General features: G+C 42.0%; 1 protein-coding gene across 3 annotated transcripts in view; it reads left to right on the top strand.

Annotated features, from left to right (window-relative positions):
• SLC18B1 (solute carrier family 18 member B1) overlaps window positions 1-20,245 on the top strand; it is a 125,836-nt gene extending 105,591 nt beyond the window's left edge. For all 3 annotated transcript variants that reach the window (XM_065588663.1, XM_005280294.4, XM_005280295.4), the window contains exons 5-14: window positions 7,750-7,897; window positions 10,152-10,308; window positions 12,006-12,142; window positions 13,672-13,773; window positions 15,218-15,309; window positions 16,572-16,667; window positions 17,571-17,645; window positions 19,078-19,171; window positions 19,277-19,329; window positions 19,625-20,245. In XM_065588663.1, coding sequence (XP_065444735.1) covers window positions 7,750-7,897; window positions 10,152-10,308; window positions 12,006-12,142; window positions 13,672-13,773; window positions 15,218-15,309; window positions 16,572-16,667; window positions 17,571-17,645; window positions 19,078-19,171; window positions 19,277-19,329; window positions 19,625-19,691 — 1,021 coding nt within the window. In that variant the 3' untranslated portion in view covers window positions 19,692-20,245. The remainder of the gene's footprint in view (window positions 1-7,749; window positions 7,898-10,151; window positions 10,309-12,005; window positions 12,143-13,671; window positions 13,774-15,217; window positions 15,310-16,571; window positions 16,668-17,570; window positions 17,646-19,077; window positions 19,172-19,276; window positions 19,330-19,624) is intronic.
• The last annotated feature ends 437 nt before the right edge of the window (window positions 20,246-20,682 follow it).

Here is a 20,682-nt window from a genome sequence, read left to right as displayed (position 1 = left end):
GGCTAATAGCCATTAATGGATTTAACCTCCATGAATTTATCCAGTTCTCTTTTAAACGCTGTTATAGTCCTAGCGTTCACAACTTCCTCAGGTAAGGAGTTCCACAAGTTGACTGTGCGCTGTGTGAAGAAGAACTTCCTTTTATTTGTTTTAAACCTGCTGCCTATTAACTTCATTTGGTGACCCCTAGTTCTTGTATTATGGGAATAAGTAAATAACTTTTCCTTATCTACTTTCTCCACATCACTCATGATTTTATATACCTCTATCATATCCCCCCCTTAGTCTCTTCCTTTCCAAGCTGAAAAGTCCTAGCCTCTTTAATCTATCCTCACTCCCTCTCCAAACCCCTAATCATTTTAGTTGCCCTTCTCTGAACCTTTTCTAGTGTCAGTATATCTTTTTTTGAGATGAGGAGACCACATCTGTACGCAATATTCAAGATGAGGGCGTACCATCGATTTATATAAGGGCAATAATATATTCTCTGTATTATTCTCTATCCCCTTTTTAATGATTCCTAACATCCTGTTTGCTTTTTTGACCGCCTCTGCACACTGCGTGGACATCTTCAGAGAACTATCCACGATGACTCCAAGATCTTTTTCCAGATTTGTCGTAGCTAAATTAGCCCCCATCATATTGTATGTGTAGTTGGGGTTATTTTTTCCAATGTGCATTACTTTACATTTATCCACATTAAATTTCATTTGCCATTTTGTTGCCAAATCACTTAGTTTTGTGAGATCTTTTTGAAGTTCTTCACAGGCTGCTTTGGTCTTAACTATCTTGAGCAGTTTAGTATCATCTGCAAACTTTGCCACCTCACTTTTTACCCCTTTCTCCAGATCATTTATGAATAAGTTGAATAGGATTGGTCCTATGACTGACCTTTGGGGAACACCACTAGTTACCCCTCTCCATTCTGAGAATTTACCACTAATTCCTACCCTTTGTTCCCTGTCTTTTTAACCAGTTCTCAATCCATGAAAGGACCTTCCCTTTTATCCCATGACAACTTAATATACATAAGAGCCTTTGGTGAGGGACCTTGTCAAAGGCTTTCTGGAAATCTAAGTACACTATGTCCACTGGATCCCCCTTTTCCACATGTTTGTTGACCCCTTCAAAGAACTCTAATAGATTAGTAAGACACAATTTCCCTTTAGAAAAACCATGTTGACTTTTTCCCAACAATTTATGTTCTTCTATGTGTCTGATTATTTTATTCTTTACTATTGTTTCGACTAATTTGCCCGGTACCGACGTCAGACTTACCGGTCTGTAATTGCCAACATCCCCTCTAGAGCCCTTTTTAAATATTGGCGTTACATTAGCTATCTTCCAGTCATTGGGTACAGAAGCCGATTTAAAGGACAGGTTACAAACACTAGTTAATAGTTCTGCAATTTCACATTTGAGTTCTTTCAGAACTCTTGGGTGGATGCCATCTGGTCCTGGTGACTTGTTACTGTTAAGTTTATCAATTAATTCCAAAACCTCCTCTCATGACACTTTAATCTGTGACAGTTCCTCAGATTTGTCACCTACAAAAGCCGGCTCAGGTTTGGGAACCTCCCTAACATCCTCAGCCGTGAAGACTGAAGCAAAGAATTCGTTTAGTTTCTCCGCAATGACTTTATCATCTTTAAGCGCTCCTTTTCTATCTCTATCATCGAGGGGCCCCACTGGTTGTTTAGCAGGCTTCCTGCTTCTGATGTACTTAAAAAACATTTTGTTTTTACCTTTTGAGTTTTTGGCTAGATGTTCTTCAAACTCCTCTTTGGCTTTTCTGATTACATTTTTACACTTACTTTGGCAGTGGTTATGCTCCTTTCTATTTACCTCACTAGGATTTGACTTCCACTTTTTAAAGGAAGTCTTTTTTATCTCTTACTGCTTCTTTTACATAGTTGTTAAGCCACGGTGGCTCTTTTTTTAAAAATTTTTTTACTGTGTTTCTTAATTTGGAGTATACATTTAAGTTGGGCCTCTATTATGGTGTCTTTAAAAAGCGCCCATGCAGCTTGCAGGGATTTCACTTTAGTCACTGTACCTTTTAATTTCTGTTTAACTAACCCCCTCATTTTTGCATAGTTCCCCTTTTTGAAATTTAAATGCCATAGTGTTGGGCTGTTGAGATGTTCTTCCTACCACAGGGATGTTAAATGTTGTTATATTATGGTCACTATTTCCAAGCGGTCCTGTTATTATTACCTGTTGGACCAGCTCCTTGCTCCACTCAGGACTAAATCCAGAGTTGCCTCTTCCCTTGTGGGTTCCCATACCAGCTGCTCCAAGAAGCAATCATTTAAAGTATCAAGAAATTTTGTCTCTGCATTTCATCCGGAGGTGACATGTACTCAGTCAATATGGGGATAATTGAAATCCCCCATTATTATTGAGTTCTTTATTTTGATAGCCTCTCTAATTTCCCTTTGCATTTCATCATCACTATGATTGTCCTGGTCAGGTGGTCGATAATAGATCCCTAATGTTATATTCTTATTGGAGCATGAAATTACTATCCATAGAGATTCTATGGAACATGTGGCTTCACTTAAGATTTTTACTTCATTTAATTCTACATTTTCTTTCACATATAGTGCCACTCCCCTCCCTCACCCCCCACACGACCTTTTCTGTCCTTCCGATATATTTTTGTACCCCGGAATGATTGTGTCCCATTGATTGTCCTCAGTCCACCAGGTTTTTGTGATGCCTATTATATCAATATCCTCCTTTATCACGAGGCACTCTAGTTCACCCATCTTATTATTTAGATTTCTAGCATTTGTGTATAAGCACTTTAAAAACTTGTCACTGTTTATTTGTCTGCCCTTTTCTGATGTGTCAGATTCTTTATGTGAATGTTTCTCATCTGATCTGGCCTTTACGTTATCCTCTTCCATCCTCTGTTCCTGACTATAACCTAGAAAATCTCTATCAATAGACTCTCCTCTAAGAGAAGTCTCTGTCCGATCCACATGCTCCTCTGCAGCAGTCGGCTTTCCCCCATCTCCTAGTTTCAAAACTGCTCTACGACCTTTTTAATGTTTAGTGCCAGCAGTCTGGTTCCACTTTGGTTTAGGTGGAGCCCATCTCTCCTGTATAGGCTCCCCCCATCCCAAATGTTTCCCCAGTTCTTAATGAATCTAAACCCCTCCTCTCTACACCAGCGTCTCATCCACGCATTGAGACTCTGAAGCTCTGCCTGCCTACCTGGCCCTACATGTGGAATTGGGAGCATTTCTGAGAATGCCACCATAGAGGTCCTGGATTTCAGTCTCTTCCCTAGCAGCCTAAATTTGGTCTCCAGGATGTCTCTCCTACCCTTCCCTATGTCACTGGTACCTACATGTACCATGACCACTGACTCCTCCCCAGTACTACACATAAGTCTGTCTAGATGCCTCGAGAGATCTGCAACCTTCGCACCAGGCAGGCAAGTCACCATATGGTTCTCCCGGTCATCACAAACCCAGCTATCTATGTTTCTAATTATCAAATCTCCCATTACTAACACCCAGGGCCGGCTCTGGCTTTCTGGCCGCCCCAAACAAACAAACAAAAACCGCAGCAGCCAGAACAGCAAAGCAAAGGGGAAAAAAAAAAAACCCCTGTGGCGTGGCCAGAGCCAGGGTGCAGGGGCATTCCCTGCCTTGCAGATGTGCCCCGGCTAGCGGGGGGGAAGCAGAGGGAGAGAGAGAAGGGGGGCAGCCAGGGCTTCAGCGGGGCGCTGCCACGTGGCCCCTCCCGCCGTGCCTCCTGCCGGGAGGGCTCCGCACTGCTCCGGTCGGCTGGGAGGGAAGGACATGGGCTGCCCTGCCGGGCTTGCTGCAGGGCGCTCCCATCCTCCACGCCGCCGCCCCCTACAGGGCAGCCGGAATGGGGGGGGGGAAGCGGCCGTGCCGCCCTAGGATTAGGCGGAATGCCATCTCCTACAAGCTGCCGCCCCAAGCACCAGCTTGCTCGGCTGGTTCCTGGAGCCGGCCCTGCTAACATCCACCTTTTCCTAGTAACTGGAGTTCCCTCCCCCGGAGGGAGAGAGGATACCCCAACACCATCTGGAAGGAGGGTCCCAACTATGGGAAGGTTTCCCTCTGCTCCCGTAGACTGCTCTGCTTCCCTGGGCCTTTCATCCTCCTCAACAGCGCAGGGGCTGTCTGACCGGAGGTGGGACAATTCTACAGTGTCCCGGAAAGCCTCATCACCATACCTCTCTGCCTCCCTTAGCTCCTCCAGTTCCGCCACCCTGGCCTCCAAAGCCCATACGCGGTCTCTGAGAGCCAGGAGCTCCTTGCACCGCTTGCACACATACGCCACTAGCCCACAGGGCAGGTAATCATACATGCCGCACTCAGTGCAATAAACTGGATAGCCCCCACTCTGCTGCTGGGTGTCTGCCTGCATTGTCTTCTAGTTAATGAAGGGGTTGTTTAAAGCAAGAAGTTTGGATTGTAGTTTAGTTTATAGGTTTTACAGCAAAAACAACAGCAAGGGGCCCTTGCCCCCTTCCCGCTCCCCTTCCAAACTCCCTTGCGAAACTCCCTGTTAGCAGCCCCCGTTTGCAAAGCTCCCTGGTCGCTTGTGCACTGCTTTATAAAGCCCTGGCCTGCTTGATAGCCCTGCCCACTGAGTAAGGCTCAGCCAATTAACAGAGGCTTCTAGCTTTCAAACCTTCCTTTGAAGCTCACAGCTTCCAACTGCCAGCCACAGCACACGGTCCTTCAAACAAACAAACAGATGGACAAACACAAGCTCAGCACACAGCGAGTAACCCCCATACACAAACAAACACACACTACAGACTGTCACTTACCCCAAGGGTGTTGTATTTGCTCCTCCTTCACCTGGAGAACTCCCTTGCGAAACTCCCTGTTAGCAGCCCCAGAAAAGTCTATGTGTAAGGCTTTTAATTTTAACATACCCACACATCTTTGTGACAGCATCATTATCAAGTAAAAATTGAATCATAACTGCTTGTGTAATGTTTGTCTTCGCTTCCCAGTATTCATTTTGAATTCCAGGTGGTGGGGTGACACAATGGTTCTGGCAGGCCTTCCACCATTAGTTGATATATGCTGCTACCCCTGGCTTGTTGTAATAATTTTCATTGGGGCATAAGCTGAAAATCTATCCCATCCATATATTAATAACAAAGATGGGGTCAGAAACTTACCAGGCTCTGGCACTACTACTACCTTCTCTGCTTTTGCTGCTGCGGGGTGTTCCTCTGGGCTATCCTCAAACGGCATCTCTGAATGTGCTGTGTCTGCTCTGGTCGCAAAGCCTCTTCAGGGACCCATTGTAAGTACCAGAGAGTCACTTTCTGAGCTTGATCCAGTGGATGCTGGCTCTCCTTTGATGCTGTCTGAGAGTTGGGGGTTATAAGGATGCCATCCCTGTTAAGCAGATTGTCATGCACCACCATGGGCTCAGTGGTCAGCTCAGCACCCTTTACCCTGCCAAAGGCCTCGTAGAAGAGGCAGGGAGTTCCCAGAGGTGGGCTGTCATCTCTGACTTTGCAGTGGCTGGTCTTGAGCTGATTGAGTCTCTCTCTGCATTGACCAGACGTCTGGTGGATCCCCAACGCCGCACACTTCTGAACATTTCCTGGGACACGTGATCATTTCTGGTACTCTTGCTGAAGTCAGACATCTTGTTTGCTCGGCTGGTGCCTGGAACCGTATCTTGTTCGCCTCACACCAGAGATTAACCAGAATCTGGCTGTGTTCCCATGGCCACCTAGCAGTGCACGTAGTGTGGGGCTTGTTGTGATAAATGGGCCCAGAAATTTACCCTAATTGTGAGTTTTAACTGTAAAAAGTGAGTGTAAATTCATATGATGTCACGGTAACCTGTTCTAACAAATGTTGTAACGAGTGCAAGAGAACCAGACAGACAAGCTCAATTAGCCTAAACCACAAAGGCCACGTTGATATAATTCAAAGACTGTTGAAATTATTCTTGTCTTATGAACAGGAGATGTGAAGTTAATATAACAAAATTGGTATTTCAGATATTAGGCCTAATTGGTGAACAAAATAATAAGGGTAGAGGCTAGTCCACCCATCACTCTTTTTGGGGTCCTTAAATTTTTTTTTTTGTGTGTGTGGGGAAAGTCTGAAACAACAAAAATACAGACAAAGAATAGATAGACACTATTGCAGTGAGCTTCACCATCGTAGCTGCCCCCCCATAATCTCCTAGAGCCCTTGGCCTTCCTGATCCTGAGAGGTGTCCTGACTAGAATGGGCCTGAGAGAGGGGGATCCAGGTGACATTGCTATCCCTGCCAGCTCTAGCTGAATTCCAAACGCCACTTGGGATGACTGTTATACCATCTTTGATACCATTGACGAGACTGTCAAACAAGGGGTCTTTTTCTTCTAAAATTGGACTTCAGCAGCAGCAATGAGGAAATCTCCAGCCCATCTCAGCTCATTGCTGCTGTTGAAGTCCAATTTTAGAAGAAAAAGACCCCTTGTTTGACAGTCTCGTCAATGGTATCAAAGACAGCAATAACTGTCCATTAGGGGGAAAAGACAAGAAGTTAGGTAAGAAGGGCTGGAGATTTCCTAACTTCTTCTCTTTTCCCCCAAAAGGACAGTTATTGCTGTCTTTAATACCATCAAAGAGACTGTCAAACATGTAGTTTTTTTGTTTTTTCTTCTGAAAACTCTCTACAGGGAAAGGGGACAAGGGATGTTGTTAAAATGAAAGCCGTATTTAATACTTTACATTTCAAATGCTTTAACTGTTTTTCCTTTTCTGTATCTTTAACAAAAGATTAAAAGGATATTTAATGATGTGTTTGCTGTGGTTCTAAGGAGGCTAAAGTCTTTGTATCCCAAGTCCCGAACCTTGTTTTATGCTATTTCATTGTTAAACAATGACGGTGTTATGCTAACACCTTTGACCCATTTATTCCATGTATATTAATACAACCAGCTGCTTCTTGTTGCTGGGCATAGTGAACACAGGAGATAGTTGAACCCAGTTCAACGGTCAGCATGGAAAGGAAGGATTGCTTCCAATGCCTGGGAACTGAGTGGGTAGTTTTGGACATGAAGGTCTGAGAGAAACAGGTCCAGAGGATGATGGTATAGTGGTGACAGACTCTTTAGCCACAAGTTAGGGGACCAGGATTGAGCTGTATCCATGCTGCCAAAAGACAAGGCTTGGACCTGAGTCACAGCAGGGCTTGGGCTCACTCGTATACCCCACCACACACAGCCCCCCTTGGTGGGTCCTAAAACCCAGGTCCTGAGAGCTTACTGACTCAAGTCAGAATATTTTTGTGTGGATGGTACAGAAGAATGGAGTAAGGACTCAAGCCTGGGTCTGAGACTGGGTTTATAATGCAGTTAGACATACCCAGAGATATTGGAGCTTTTAATATATCAAATATATACTAGTCATAAGCACATACAAAAAAGCTGGAGTCCCTAAGCAAGGTCCAGAGACAGCACCTTTCACAGCAACTGGGAATAAAAGTGGAGGTGAGCTTCTTACCATTGGCTGCTAGGTGTCTAAACTTGTCAAACTCTTTCATTATATGATGTTATACATATGTGATAGGTAGGTAAGAGAGATTCCCATTTCACAGAAGGCAAGAGACTTGCCCTGTGCTTTGACCACTGGACCATGCTGTCTCTAGAAGACGTCAGGAGTTTACCTTACAGTTGTATTTTAAGGATTTTGGTTTTTATTTTGCTAAATTTCATTTATTTCCTTGTTCTTTCAGTTTGTTGGACAAAGCACCTGATGGACCAGTATTCATTGGCTTGTGTTTTCTGGTTAGAGCGATGGATGCCATAGGCTTTGCTGCAGCAGTGACAGCTTCATTTTCTATTCTTGCAAAGGTTTTTCCCAATAATATAGCTACAGTAATGGTATGTACAGAACTACACATTATAGCCAAATGTCCGGAATAAGTGTTTTAATGACGCTCATACATCTTTATGCATTTTGTGTACCAAAGAGCCACTGTAACCCTACAGCTGGCGTCAAGTGTCTACCATATGCTCCTCCAGCTTAAAAAATAAATAAATCTCTAATTTAAATTAAAATGCTAAATGCCTAAAGGAATAAACATGATTCAGGTGCAACAAAAGTTATGCAGGTCCTGGAACAATGGAAGGAATGAGGATGTAAAACTGAGCTCAGTCAGTAACTTATGCAGGAGTGTAAGAAAATAAAAAGTCTTTATGACTTTCTGAGGATTAGTTGAGGAGGGATTTTTAATATATTCTTGTTGTGATCCATTTGCTAGTGTTGTTTGAAACATGGGTGGGATACTGACAGACAATGTACAACTTGAAAGCTTTTTAAAAATGCAATCACTTAATCTAGTCTTCATGAAAATTGAATTCCATTATGACATGGCGTATGCCATATGACATAACATGACAAAGGGAAATGGCCTGGCTTGTCATACAGCTTTCTGCTTAAGAATCAATCTGTTTTAACCAGAGACTTCAGTGAAGAGTTTAACCATCACAGCTGGGCTTTTTTCTTCTAAGGTTCATCAATTCTAGTGGGACTGTTACAAAGTGCCCCATGCTGTTGTGTCCAGCTGCATTGGTGATGGCTTCACTAGGAAGAGACAGAAGGGAGGGAGTGCTGACCAAATCCTGCATGATACTAATGCTGTCCCCTAGCTTTAAAAACGGCAAGCCAGTAGCAATGGAAGGAGGGATCTAAGAAGTGGGTATGGCTGGAGACTTGGAGTAGGAACTGGTGCTGCTGTTTAATTAGAAGTAATATTTTTTGTTTTGTTTGGGGAAGTGGGGGAGAGCTGAAGCGCAGGGGAGGATGGAGGGCTAAATAAAAGTTTAATTGCGGGGGAAAAAAACATTTTGACAAGATCAAATCCTCCATTTCCCTATGCAAGGCCCCAGGTCATGAAGGTACTTAAAGATGGACTTGTTGAACTTGGGTCTCTGGCACCTGTCAATCTTGTTCCTCCATGAGAGATAACAGAATGGCATATGTGATGTCTGTGAAAAATAACTAGAATCATCGTTTCCTGTGCTAGCAGCTAGAATCACAGAAGTAGACTGCCACACAGACATTATAGCATTGTGACATAAAAAACAAAACAAAAGAACCCCCCCCCATTAAACAAATTAACTCAAAAGAGATCAAAAGGCGGGGGGACTTAAGTCTGGTATGCATTTAAGTTTTACCAGTATTTTAATTATGAGTAGCTTTTTTACATCAAAAATAGTTATACTAGTAAAAGCCCTCATGTGGACACAGGTATACTAGTATAAAGGTGAGTTCTACCAGTGTAGTTATTCTCTTTCCTGCATAGGAATAACTATACTGGTGAAAGCACTGCCCGTATAGTGCAAGCAGTACATCTTTCTAGTGTAGACATACCCTTATGTGAGCTTTCTTGTCACTGTTCTATCACTTCCCAGTGGATATTATGGCTAAATACTCTTTTTCAGGAAAAATCCATGCTCTAAATATAAGCTGATCAAATGATGTAACATATGTTGGCAATGGGGACTAATGGTACTATAACAGGAGGAGATGAAGTCCATGTAGGTCCCCCTTCATCCTGTTCTTTGAGGTTGCATCCGATAAAAGAAACCAAACTTAATGGGGCAAACATATCTCTGTTGTAGCTTGATAGACTTCATTAGATAGTTGAAGGGGCTAAACTTGACCAATTGTATGTAGGTAGAAAAGTTATTTAATTTAAGGCATCTTTCACCCAAGCCCCAAAGAGGTGACTTAATGATGATTCATTGCAATATGCTTACTAAGTTCTCCCCTTCAGGTTCTAATGTAATTTTGTATTTGGGAAACTTCATAGTCACTTCATTGCTGGCCTCTTTGCAGATGTATTGGGTATATGGAACAGCATTGGAGATGTTTTGCCCCAGGAACTGAGTACATTAGGCATCATGTGAGTGGCTAAGACTGAGAAAGTAAGCAGTACATTAGGTCTTCCTCTTAAAAGCTCACTTAGCTTTTAACCAGACAACTTTTCAGTCTCCCTTTGCTGTCCTTGCATGTAAAGATTTTGGTTTATGGTTATGATTTGTTCTAGCTCTTGATCAATGACCTACTAATGATCTACTAACCTTTGTTCTCTTTCTCTCCTCCTCCTCCTTTGCTCCCTCCCCCCCTTAGGGCAGTCTTGAAATTTTTACAGGGCTTGGACTAGTGCTGGGCCCACCTATAGGTGGCTTTTTGTATCAGTCCTTTGGCTATGAAGTCCCTTTCATAGTGCTAGGATGCTTAGTGCTGATCCTGGTGCCTCTGAACATGTACCTCTTACCAAAATACGGTAGGCTCCTTTCCTTCCACTTCCTTTGTTCAATATTTCAAATTTGAGATGGATGGATAGATACATACTCACTCTAGTAAAACCCTTTAATTTCTCATGTATGTAGCTATCCTTATGAGATCCCTGGAGCTGGATCAAGCACAAGAAGTCTGTGGCAAAACTGCAATTGATTTTAATGGTGCAGGATCAGGTCCTTGTTGAACATAACTAAAAATCATGCATGCACGTGGCTTGGAATGAATCTCATCTCTTGTGTCCATCCCTGTAAACACTAGCTTTCTCTGTTGCATTGAAATGAAGTGAGATTTTTCTACATGACGTGTCTCTTTGGGACTTTTAAACAATAAGTTGTCTTAGGGTACGTCTACACAGAAAAACAAACAAACCCCACAGCAGTGAGTCTCAGAGCCTGGATCAACTGTGACTTGGGCTTGCGCTACTGGGCTAAAAATAGCAGTGTAGCTGTTCCTGCTTAGGCTGGAGACTGGCTCTGAAGGGTCTCAGAGCCCCCACTCCTGCCTGAGCAGGAATGTCTACACTGCTATTTTTAGCCAAGTAGCACAAGTCCAAGTAGCTGACCCAGTCTCTGAGACTCGCCGTTGTGGGTCTTTTTGCAGCGTAGATATACCTTTTTGTCTCACCATGCTATTGAGCAAGTTGGAGGCTTACAGTACCAAGGACAAAGGGATTCCTATGTATTGCATTCCACGATGCAAGATATATTTCACACGTGGAAGAGAATCCATCTGCATGCAGTTCTTTGAAGTCTCATGTTGTGATTGCATTTTATTAGATCAAGTTTGGATGGCCCAGTTTTGGGGAGAAAAAGGTATCTGTTGATCTAGCATAAACAGCCTCTGTTAAAAGATAGTCGTCAGATTGCTGGAGGGTGAAACTAATAGAAGAGTACAGGTGTGATTTAACATTGGAGGATGAGAGGAACTGCATGGCTAAAGACTCTAATCTTTTTAGGAAGCCCAAAAGGGAGAGGATGACAATTATAACAAATCATTGGAGAGGAAGCACCACCTATATATATGAGTCTGTATCCTGCTTACTACTGTTAGATGAGATATGCTGGTTAACCATTTGTCTGTCTTCGGAAGATGTTTATAGCTTGGATGAAAATACTCTGAATTATGCAGCTTTGGAATTCTGCAATGTGGAAGTCCATTGTACAAAGAGCTGTAGGCTCTGATCTTGTAGATGATAATGCATGCAAATAGCAGTCTCATTGTACGCACAATGAGACCATACACATATTGAAGTGTGTGCAGGATCAGGCCCATGGAGCATAATTTAGAAATGTAAAACATCGCAATGGCACCTGAAAAGTGGTTGTATTTCTTATATTTGTCTATTCTATCATCTTAGTCACTCAATAAGCATTTGCCCAATTACTTTGTTCTAAACTGAAGGTATTAAGTAGGAAAATTTAAGTTCCAATTGCTTTCTTCATTTGTCTAGTTTCCAAGCTGGAGGCTTAAAAGTAAATAAATCTGATCTTGTAACAATGTCCAAGGATGACCTGTAACATTCTAAATTTTGCTTCAATTTGTGTATGAGATGACTACCTTCAAAGCAGTGGGAGAGAGAGAACACTGAATCTTGGAAGCAAGAAAGTGGGTTATAAGCGTATTGGATTAAACACAACCCATGTACCAAAGAACACAGTTTCTTTTCTTTTTTTAAAACAGATGCAGTCGCTACCAAGGAATCATTCTGGATGCTCATTACTCTGCCAAAAGTTGTATTTCTCTGTTTTACTATATTTTCACTAAGTGCGTGTTTAGGCTTTCTGGATCCTACTATGTCACTGTTCGTTTCAGAGAAGGTGAGTCATCTTAATGTGCAAGAGATGGGTTAATGACTTCAGCAATATGGAGTACTTTGATTTTAAAATATTTGGATTAATGTTCTAATAAATCTTATTCTATCAAATGTGCTTATTGTCCGTGTTATATGAGCCTGATATTGTATTGCTGATTCTTACCCATTTCCTGTCTCTGGCTAGGTATGTACAGATAATGCATGTGAATGTCAGGGGGTTCACTTGCATGTCATTGGGTAAGAAGAGTATTTTCAGACTTTGCAGTAGCTGCCAGTCTGGAATATTTGAATTAACTGAGCTCTTTAAATCTAAATTTGTGAATTGTTGATGGCATTGTAGCATTGGCCTATAAAACTAGGGAAACTCAAATAGCAAGTGAACAAAGCTCACGCTACAACAATCTAACTTACATAAGAATGGCCATACTGGGTCAGACCAAAAGTCCATCTAGTCCACTATCCTGTCTTCTGACAGGGGTCAATGCCAGCTGCCCCAGAAGGAATGAACAGAACAGATAATCATCAAGTGATCCATGCCCTGTCGCCCATTCCCAGCTTCTGGCAAACAGAGGCTAGGGACACCATCCCTGCCCATCCTGGCTAATAGATATTGATGGACCTATCCTTCATGAGTTTATCCAGTTCTTTTTTTGAACTCTGTCATAGTCTTGGCCTTCAGAACATCCTCTGGCAAAGTGCTCCACAGGTTGACAGTGCATTGTGTGAAGAAATACTTCCTTTTGTTTGTTTTTAAACCTGCTGCCTATTAATTTCATTTGGTGACCTCTAGTTCTTGTGTTGTTTACTCCTTCTCACTTCCTTATTTACTTTCTCCATACCAATCATGATTTTATAGACCTCTATCATATCCCCCCCCCCCTTAGTCGTCTCTTTTCCAAGCTGAAAAGTCCTCGTCTTATTAATCACTCCTTACATGGAAGCTGTTCCATACCCCTAATCATTTTTGTTGCCCTCAGAATGCTTCTCATTCTGTTTCAACTGCAGTGAGACTCCTTTCCTCTCTTCTTTCCATTCACTGTGCTGAATATCTTTTCATCTGACTATTTAGAAAAATCAAATCTTGGGCTTTTAAATTGCAGGGGGGGGGAGGGGGAGAAGTATTTTCAAGGCAAGTTATGCTGTAAAATAAATGCACCAAATAGGAAGCTATAAATACTATAGAATTATACTCACTGTTAACAAAACTAAAAATCCGAGCTGTAAATACAAGAGTTACTTAATACCAAACACCCCAGATTAAGTTTCAGCATTCTGGATTGGGGGGCAAATCTGTTTCCTTTTGAGATTAGACTTGAACTGTGTATATCAGTGGAGTGATGGAACTTGATGAACTGAAGATATGTGGGATAGGGGCGGGAACTGAAAATCTACAGCTGATATCCCAAGTATTGAAAAATATACTTCACACAAAAATAAGAAAAAAAAAATATTGACTTCAGCCACTTAACTTAAAATGTAGTGATAATGGAATACTTTGCTAATTCCATGCTTTTGTGAAATTTTATTTTACAGTTCAAATTACCAGCTGGTTATGTGGGGTTAGTATTCCTAGGTTTGGCACTCTCCTACTCCCTGTCTTCACCATTGCTTGGGTTTCTAAGTGATAAAATGCCAGTAAGTACAATCTCTAATTGCTTGTATAATGTCCTATGTTCATGGCTAATTTAAATATGCAAAGTAAAAAAACCAGAAGTCTCTGTTCTGAAGTCATAGACCCAGACCCCCATTCTTCACAGGCCCTTACACCTGCACTAAGTCCCATTTTCTTCAAGTCAATAGAACTCTAAAAAGGCCCACCTGCATGTATCCCTTTGAAGGACTGGGTGCTACAATAAGTCCATAAATAGATACAGTAAACATAATGAACAAGTGTGTGTATGTATGTATGTATGTTGCTGGTATAGAGCAGGATTTTAGGTGGGCGAATACCTCTGACTCACTACTTCAAGTAGAGCTGGTGGCAGGAGATTATGGGGCAGTGAACAAACTATCATGAAGTTGTCTTTTTCCTATCAGGAAAATGTTTTGGCCCACTGTATCTTCACATTCTTAGTAACAGTCTAACTGTATGAATATATTTCAAATGAGCTCAGGATATGTGGATGGTGTAGGAGATTTTGGTGACACAGCTTTTTATCTTTGGAGATCCTTATCCAAGCCTTATGTGATCACAAGTGAAAATGTGTCCACTGTTTTTTTGATGTAGTGCATATCACTTTTCTACTACTTTTGGCTGTCACTAATTGGCTCAGGAAAATTGGAAAAGCAGAGGCATATGTCCAAAATGAGGGTGCATTGTCAACTTTCCTTGACAGCAGTGAGAGCCATTAATCTCACATCAGAATCATATGTACACTCTTACTTGTTTTGTTTTGTTTATGCTGCAGAAAAGTAGGACTTGGATCATTCTGCTAGTGGAACCCAAGCTTTGGGCCCCTGGTAGCAGAATCTGCTTCAAATGGGGGCACAGTGGCTTGAGATGCCCTCACCTCCTGAAAGCCTCCTGATACTATCTGCATAGTATGGAGCAGTTGCCACCGAGTGGGCATGACCTAGGAAGTGTACTGATCACTGTTTCTCCATGCATCTCCTCTGGCAGAGGTCCTGTGGAGCCCCAGTTATAATGTAAAACAGCTTTCCCCAGGGGCCACTTCTAACAGCTGATTTTAGGGGATCTGAGGCAGTCAAGCTAAACTCTAAATTCACCTCTGGTACTTGTCATAACTACAGCATCTTTTTACACTTGGAATAGGCAATACTGTGACACCATAACTAATGTTGAGTTTAATGACCTGTACTGTGATATGATGGGGAGAGAATATTAACTTTCTCCAGACAGTTATTCTAAATCCCTCTCTCCACTTCACCGTGTGAGGTGTGAGATGCTTCTGAAGGAAGGGAAATGCATCTGAATGAGTCTCAAGTATCTTCCTTTCCTTGGTGGGTTTGAGGTGTCCAGAAATACCTTAAACACATTATTTTTGCGTTTGTGCTAGTTTGACAGATAAGAGTTTGGTTGAGTTTGGATTTCTTCAGACCATTGATTTCTCTTTCACAGCACCTAAGGAAATGGTTGTTGGTCTTTGGGGGCTTACTGACCGCACTGTCCTTTTTCCTGTTAGGACCGGCTCCCATCTTGCACATTGAAAGGTACAGTTTACCACCTTTTATCTCTATCTAATACTTGTCAACTGAGCCTTTTCAGAGTTGTATCTACTCACTTTAGTCTGTGTGTGGGGTGGAGAATAATAAAGGTTAGTTTTCTTATTACTGGTAAGTCCTCCAGGACCAACATAGCTGTGGGAGAGCAAAGTGAATTATTTTGTGGCTTATGCGTCCCAAGAACTAACTACGGCTATGTCTTCACAGGGTGGGGGGAGGGAATCCCATTGAGAGAGCCATCTTGATGTAATATCCAAGGGGAGACAGGTAATGTATTTTTTTATCTCAATGTAGCTATGTGAGGTAAATGCTATAGCCTGTGTTTGCTGTTTACCTCAACTAGCTACGCTGAGGTAAAAAACTACAGTGCCTGTCTCTCCGTGGATATTTATGACATTGAAATGCCTCTCAATAGAAAATAATTGCCAAAAAAATGTGAAGACAGTCTGCATTCTTTTTGTAAAGCCACCTGTCCTACCCCTGTTTTCTTCAAATGATATACTCTGTTACATTTGTGAAATGACACTGATGGCAAGGGTTGCTAAGGTATAGAACCTTCTTTTTCTAACTTTTGAAGAAGAACATAACCATTTTCAAACATTTGTGGGAGGAGGGGTGGGTGGAGGAAAAACTTCAGGAAACTAACTTGGGGCTTGTCGCCACTTACTGGGGGATTGACGTGTGGCGATTGATCCACCGGGTTGTTGATCTAGAGGGTCTAGTGAAGACCGGTTAAATCGACAACCAGTTGCTCTCCCGTCGACTCCGGTACTCCACCGGAACGAGAAGCATAAGTCAATGGAAGAGTTTCTCCTGTTGACCCAGCGTGGTGTAGACACCGCAATAAGTCGACTTAAGGTACGTCAATTCCAACTATGTTATTCATGTAGCTGGAGTTGCGTAACTTAGGTTGACTTAGCCCTGTACTGTAGACCTGCACGCATAGGGTTTTTTCCCTTTTCTATATCTACACTGGTGTAACTTGAACTTAACAATCCCAGAATGAATTTGCAGGGTCAGCAGTTGGTAAAACCATTCTCTGTATATTTCCTTGCATAAGGAAATCTTTGATTCAATGAACATGGAATCACAGAATTCTTTATTTTTTCACAAAGACCATTTTTCAGACAGCTAATGATGCTTTGAAGGGAAAACTAGTCTCTGAATCATGGAGAGCCGGTATAACAGTCCTAAATAAAGCTTTATTGGAAAGGAATGGTGTAAAACTTCTTTAAATGCTTATTTTGCAGCACACTCTGGATGTTTGTCCTAATGCTGGTTTTGACTGGCTTTTCCCTTGGGATGTCTGGTATCCCACTGTTCCCTGAGATGCTGCATTGTGCTTAGTAAGTAATCCTGTCTATCACAACTTTAATTACTACTACTACTTAGAAGCTGGTCAAACAATTTTCAACTACCATTTCATTCTTTGAGGGGGGGAGAGTAATTAATTGTTGATCTGAGTCTGAAATGTTGGGTAAAAATTTCAAAATAGCCAAAGTCACTTTTTCAAGTGTCCTTTCTTTCTTTCTTTCTTTCTTTTTTCTTTTCTTTTTCTTTTTTTAAAGAGAGATCTGGGCTTCTACATCACCTAAGCACTTTTGAATTTTACTTATTGGTAAGGGGGTCTGATGACCTCATTAGAGTCATGGAGTCCAGCTGGTTTTGGTGGTTTGCATAGCAAGCCACAAGACTGATGTGTATATATCTATTAAAGTGACTTTATTTCAGCTCACTGGAAAGGTTAATATCCTGCAAATATAATTAGCTTTCTGGGAGACCCTACAGCAACAGTTCTATCAGCAGGATTCAGGATTACTTTAAATACAGTTTCCCATCACTCATGCTGCTTGGCCATAGTGGGCTGAGATCCTCTTGGTTCCATGTTTAGCCAAAGTGCATTTCTCCTTGGAATCCTTTTTCAGACCCATCTGTCAGCTTTCCTTCTCCTATGCCCCACAAGACCGACTGTGTATGACAGAGAAATCCAGTTATCGCACTGCCAATGGTGGTGACACTGTAGTGCTGGGAATTCCACTTAGCATTGTCCTTATCTTCCTTCTCCCAGGGAGGTGGTGCCAGGTGGCTTAATAGGCAAGACAAGGGGTAGAAAGCTGTGGATTCTCTTTGCAGAGAGGCTTCTCTGTGCTGGATGCACTTGTGTGCGCGTTAATGTATTTCCCAGTCAGGGAGCACTTTAAAAGGCAAGCCGTGTACTTAGTGGAAATAACCTGTCTGTCTTTCTCCAGTGAGAATGGATTCGAGGAGGGGTTAAGTGTGTTGGGACTGGTGTCTGGGCTCTTCAGTGCAATGTGGTCACTTGGGTAGGTACACAGTGAGTGTCTATAAACTTCTTGTATTTCGGTCCTAAAGTTGCTGGGCTGCTTAAGTGTGTAAAAGGGCCTGCTTGCTCTGCAGTGCCCCCTACTGGCTAAATAAGGCTCTCCAATATCCTGCCTCAGTTTCCTCAGCTCTCAGGACCCCTTCAGAATGCCCCATTTGGGCAGCATTTACCAGGATTTGAGTCTGTCCCACTTTATCATCAGTATTGGCAGCTGATGGGATTCTCTCTTCTAAGTGACTGAAATGCTGGCTTTCCTGCTTAGTGCTGGACAGTTGAGAACAATGCTGGGAGTTCATCAAGAGCCTGGTGGACGTAGTACAAATATGTGCAGTTCAAGGTCACTCACACCAGTCCTCTCCTGTTACTAAATGCGTCTTTAAGTTGTGTAAATTGAAGCAGCTTTTTAAAATGGTCTCTGCTTCACAGTTCTATTATGGGCCTCCCGGCATGGGTGGGTTACAAACCACTGACAAGAACTAGGCTGCTGGTGTTTTGTGACTAGTGTTGGCTACACAAATGATACCTGTTTCAGTGCTACAGTGTACTTCCCCCATCTGTTTGTATCTATCTGTTCTCTCAGCTTACACTTACATTTTAAGCTGTTGGCAGTGGCATTGGAACACTTTGTACAGTGGGGGTGTTGAGAGCCATTGAACAAAACTCTAAACCCGGCATATAATGGAAACCATTTCAAGCCCAGAGGTGCAGCCATGCTGCCAGCACCCCTAGTTGCAGCACCCCTGAGTCTTTGGTGCAGAGACCATCTGTCAAGGGGGCCTAACACAATGGGCCTGGACCTCTAGGCACTACATCAATACAAATAATAAAAAATATTAATATGTTGACTCAATCTTGGACAGTGAAACCACACGGAGTTACCTCCCTCTCTGTTTTCCATTAACTTCACAAGAAGTGAAGTCAATTGTAAACAGACAGGAATGTGTGCTACTGCATGAGAATGACACTGCACCGTACTTTCAGTACTGTTCTATTCACATTGAAGTCAATGACCCTTGTAAGATGCTCAGCACCCCAGAAAACTGGACACCTGTAGGCTAATTTTAAACACAAGGCCCCACTCCTGCATTGAGTTCTAGCACAGGCCTGTGCATGGTCCCATTGAAATCGGTGGGACTCTGCATGAGCTCAGGAGTCAATGGGCCCCAAGTTTGAAAACAGGCTTGTTTTTATTTTGAGGCTTTTTTCCCCCTCCACTAAATCTGAGTTTGGTGCATGGACTACAGTGACAGAGTCCCTGTGTCAGTCACCTCCTGTACCGGGGCAACCTGTGCCATCTGTACATTAGCTATAGATCTGAAACCTCTTGTCTCAACAGTATTGTAATAAAGAATCTGTGACCTTTGTAATCTCTTCTTTAAGGTACCCATACTACTTCTCTTTGATATATTTAGAGCTTTTGTAGGACCAACATTAGGTGGATACCTAAATGAGAGGCTGGGGTTTGAATGGGCTGCCGCCATACAAGGAGGATGGGCGTTCTTAAGTGTAAGTAAAGCTAGTATTCTTGCTTGTTGCTTTTATTACAGACTGCAACTGTAAAATATTACACAAATATTACAACTGTAATAATTGATGGCCGTTTCTTTAAAGGGACTAGCTATTGGAATATTCTATATCATAGAGGCCTTACGAAGAAGAAGGAGGTACTGTGAGACTTTTATTTACATCCATTTCAAACCAGGTTTTAAAGATTTTCATTAAGAAAAATACAGATTTTTTTTCAACCATACTTTTGTTTTTTCACACTATCAGCCTTGTAATTAAAGAGACTTGAAACATTTCTGGGGGCACAGATGCACTTGCTTCTGTTTTGGGGTGTTTTTTTGTTGTTGTTGTTGGTTTTTGTTTTTGTTAAATAATGCTAGCATTATGTATGCAAAAGTATCCAGAAGCTCTATCAAACTGTTTCCCTTTTTCCTTCCTTGCCTTCTCGAACAGATCCAATTTGCAGATCCCTCTGGGCACAAATGAAGAAAGAGCTCACCTATTGGCTAGTGAGACATAGCCAGGAATACTTCTGGATCAACATTCTTCTTTTTTGTTTTTGATTTTTTAGTTAACTTAGTGATGAGAAGAGTGGACTTAACATCCAAACAGTGTTGCATAATTCTAGAGCTGGGGGAGCCACTTCCCATAATGCATAACACATTGTGGATTATTTGTAATGGCAACATATTGCCACATTGCTGTCCTGATGCCCTATTTAAATACTGCATGCCTTTCTTTTGGATGTTCCTGCTGTGGATTGGTTGAACTGGTAAATCAGATGTCCGCCTACTTATCTGTGTTCACAGTACAGTGCACTGAAGAGAGATTTTGCACAATGTGAAAGAATTGTTTCAGAATGTTCTGTTCTTGTACTTGAATCTGCTGGGGACTATCCCAGACTGTCTGTCACTACCGTGTTTTATTGTAATGTGCATTTTCCTTTTTAAAAAAGGAAAAGAATGGTTAAAATATCATATCTGATAACATTAGATGTTCAAAGGGAATTTGAAATAGTGAAACAGTGAGTGTAATACTCTGTTAAATAAAACCAGGTAACTTCTTATTTCTAAATTCTGTGAATTTCTTTAGCCAAATGAGATTACAAGTGAGGGTGGAAAGGAAGTCAGCCATCTCCCATGTCCACCTATTAAACATAGGAGTGGAAAGAAAAGGCAAATATTGGAGAATGGGAGAGCTGAATTTATATTCAGTAAGTACAGCATTGCACCTGTTTAGAGAAGGACTGAATTTGACCCATGATGGAAAGGGAATTGGGTAGAATTAGAGTCTGTATTTCTACTGGATGTGTAGCCCATAGGGCTAGCTTTAGTATTTATTTTATTCAGCAGTAATGGAAGGAATCTACAGGCCTGTATCCTATAAGACATTGGCTTCAGCAGTTAACTTAAGGCTTGAGGTCTATGAACTTAAGCCATTTATCTGTGCCAAATGGTCATCCCTACGTTTTGGGGAACTGAGAATAGTGTAGAAGGGGGAAGTTTGTCCAC

This window comes from Chrysemys picta, chromosome 3 (assembly GCF_011386835.1).
Source record: "Chrysemys picta bellii isolate R12L10 chromosome 3, ASM1138683v2, whole genome shotgun sequence".
NCBI classification, from domain to species: domain Eukaryota; kingdom Metazoa; phylum Chordata; order Testudines; family Emydidae; genus Chrysemys; species Chrysemys picta.
The sequence above is the reverse complement of the archived record's forward strand: the minus strand, read 5'-3'. Positions and strand labels throughout refer to the sequence as shown.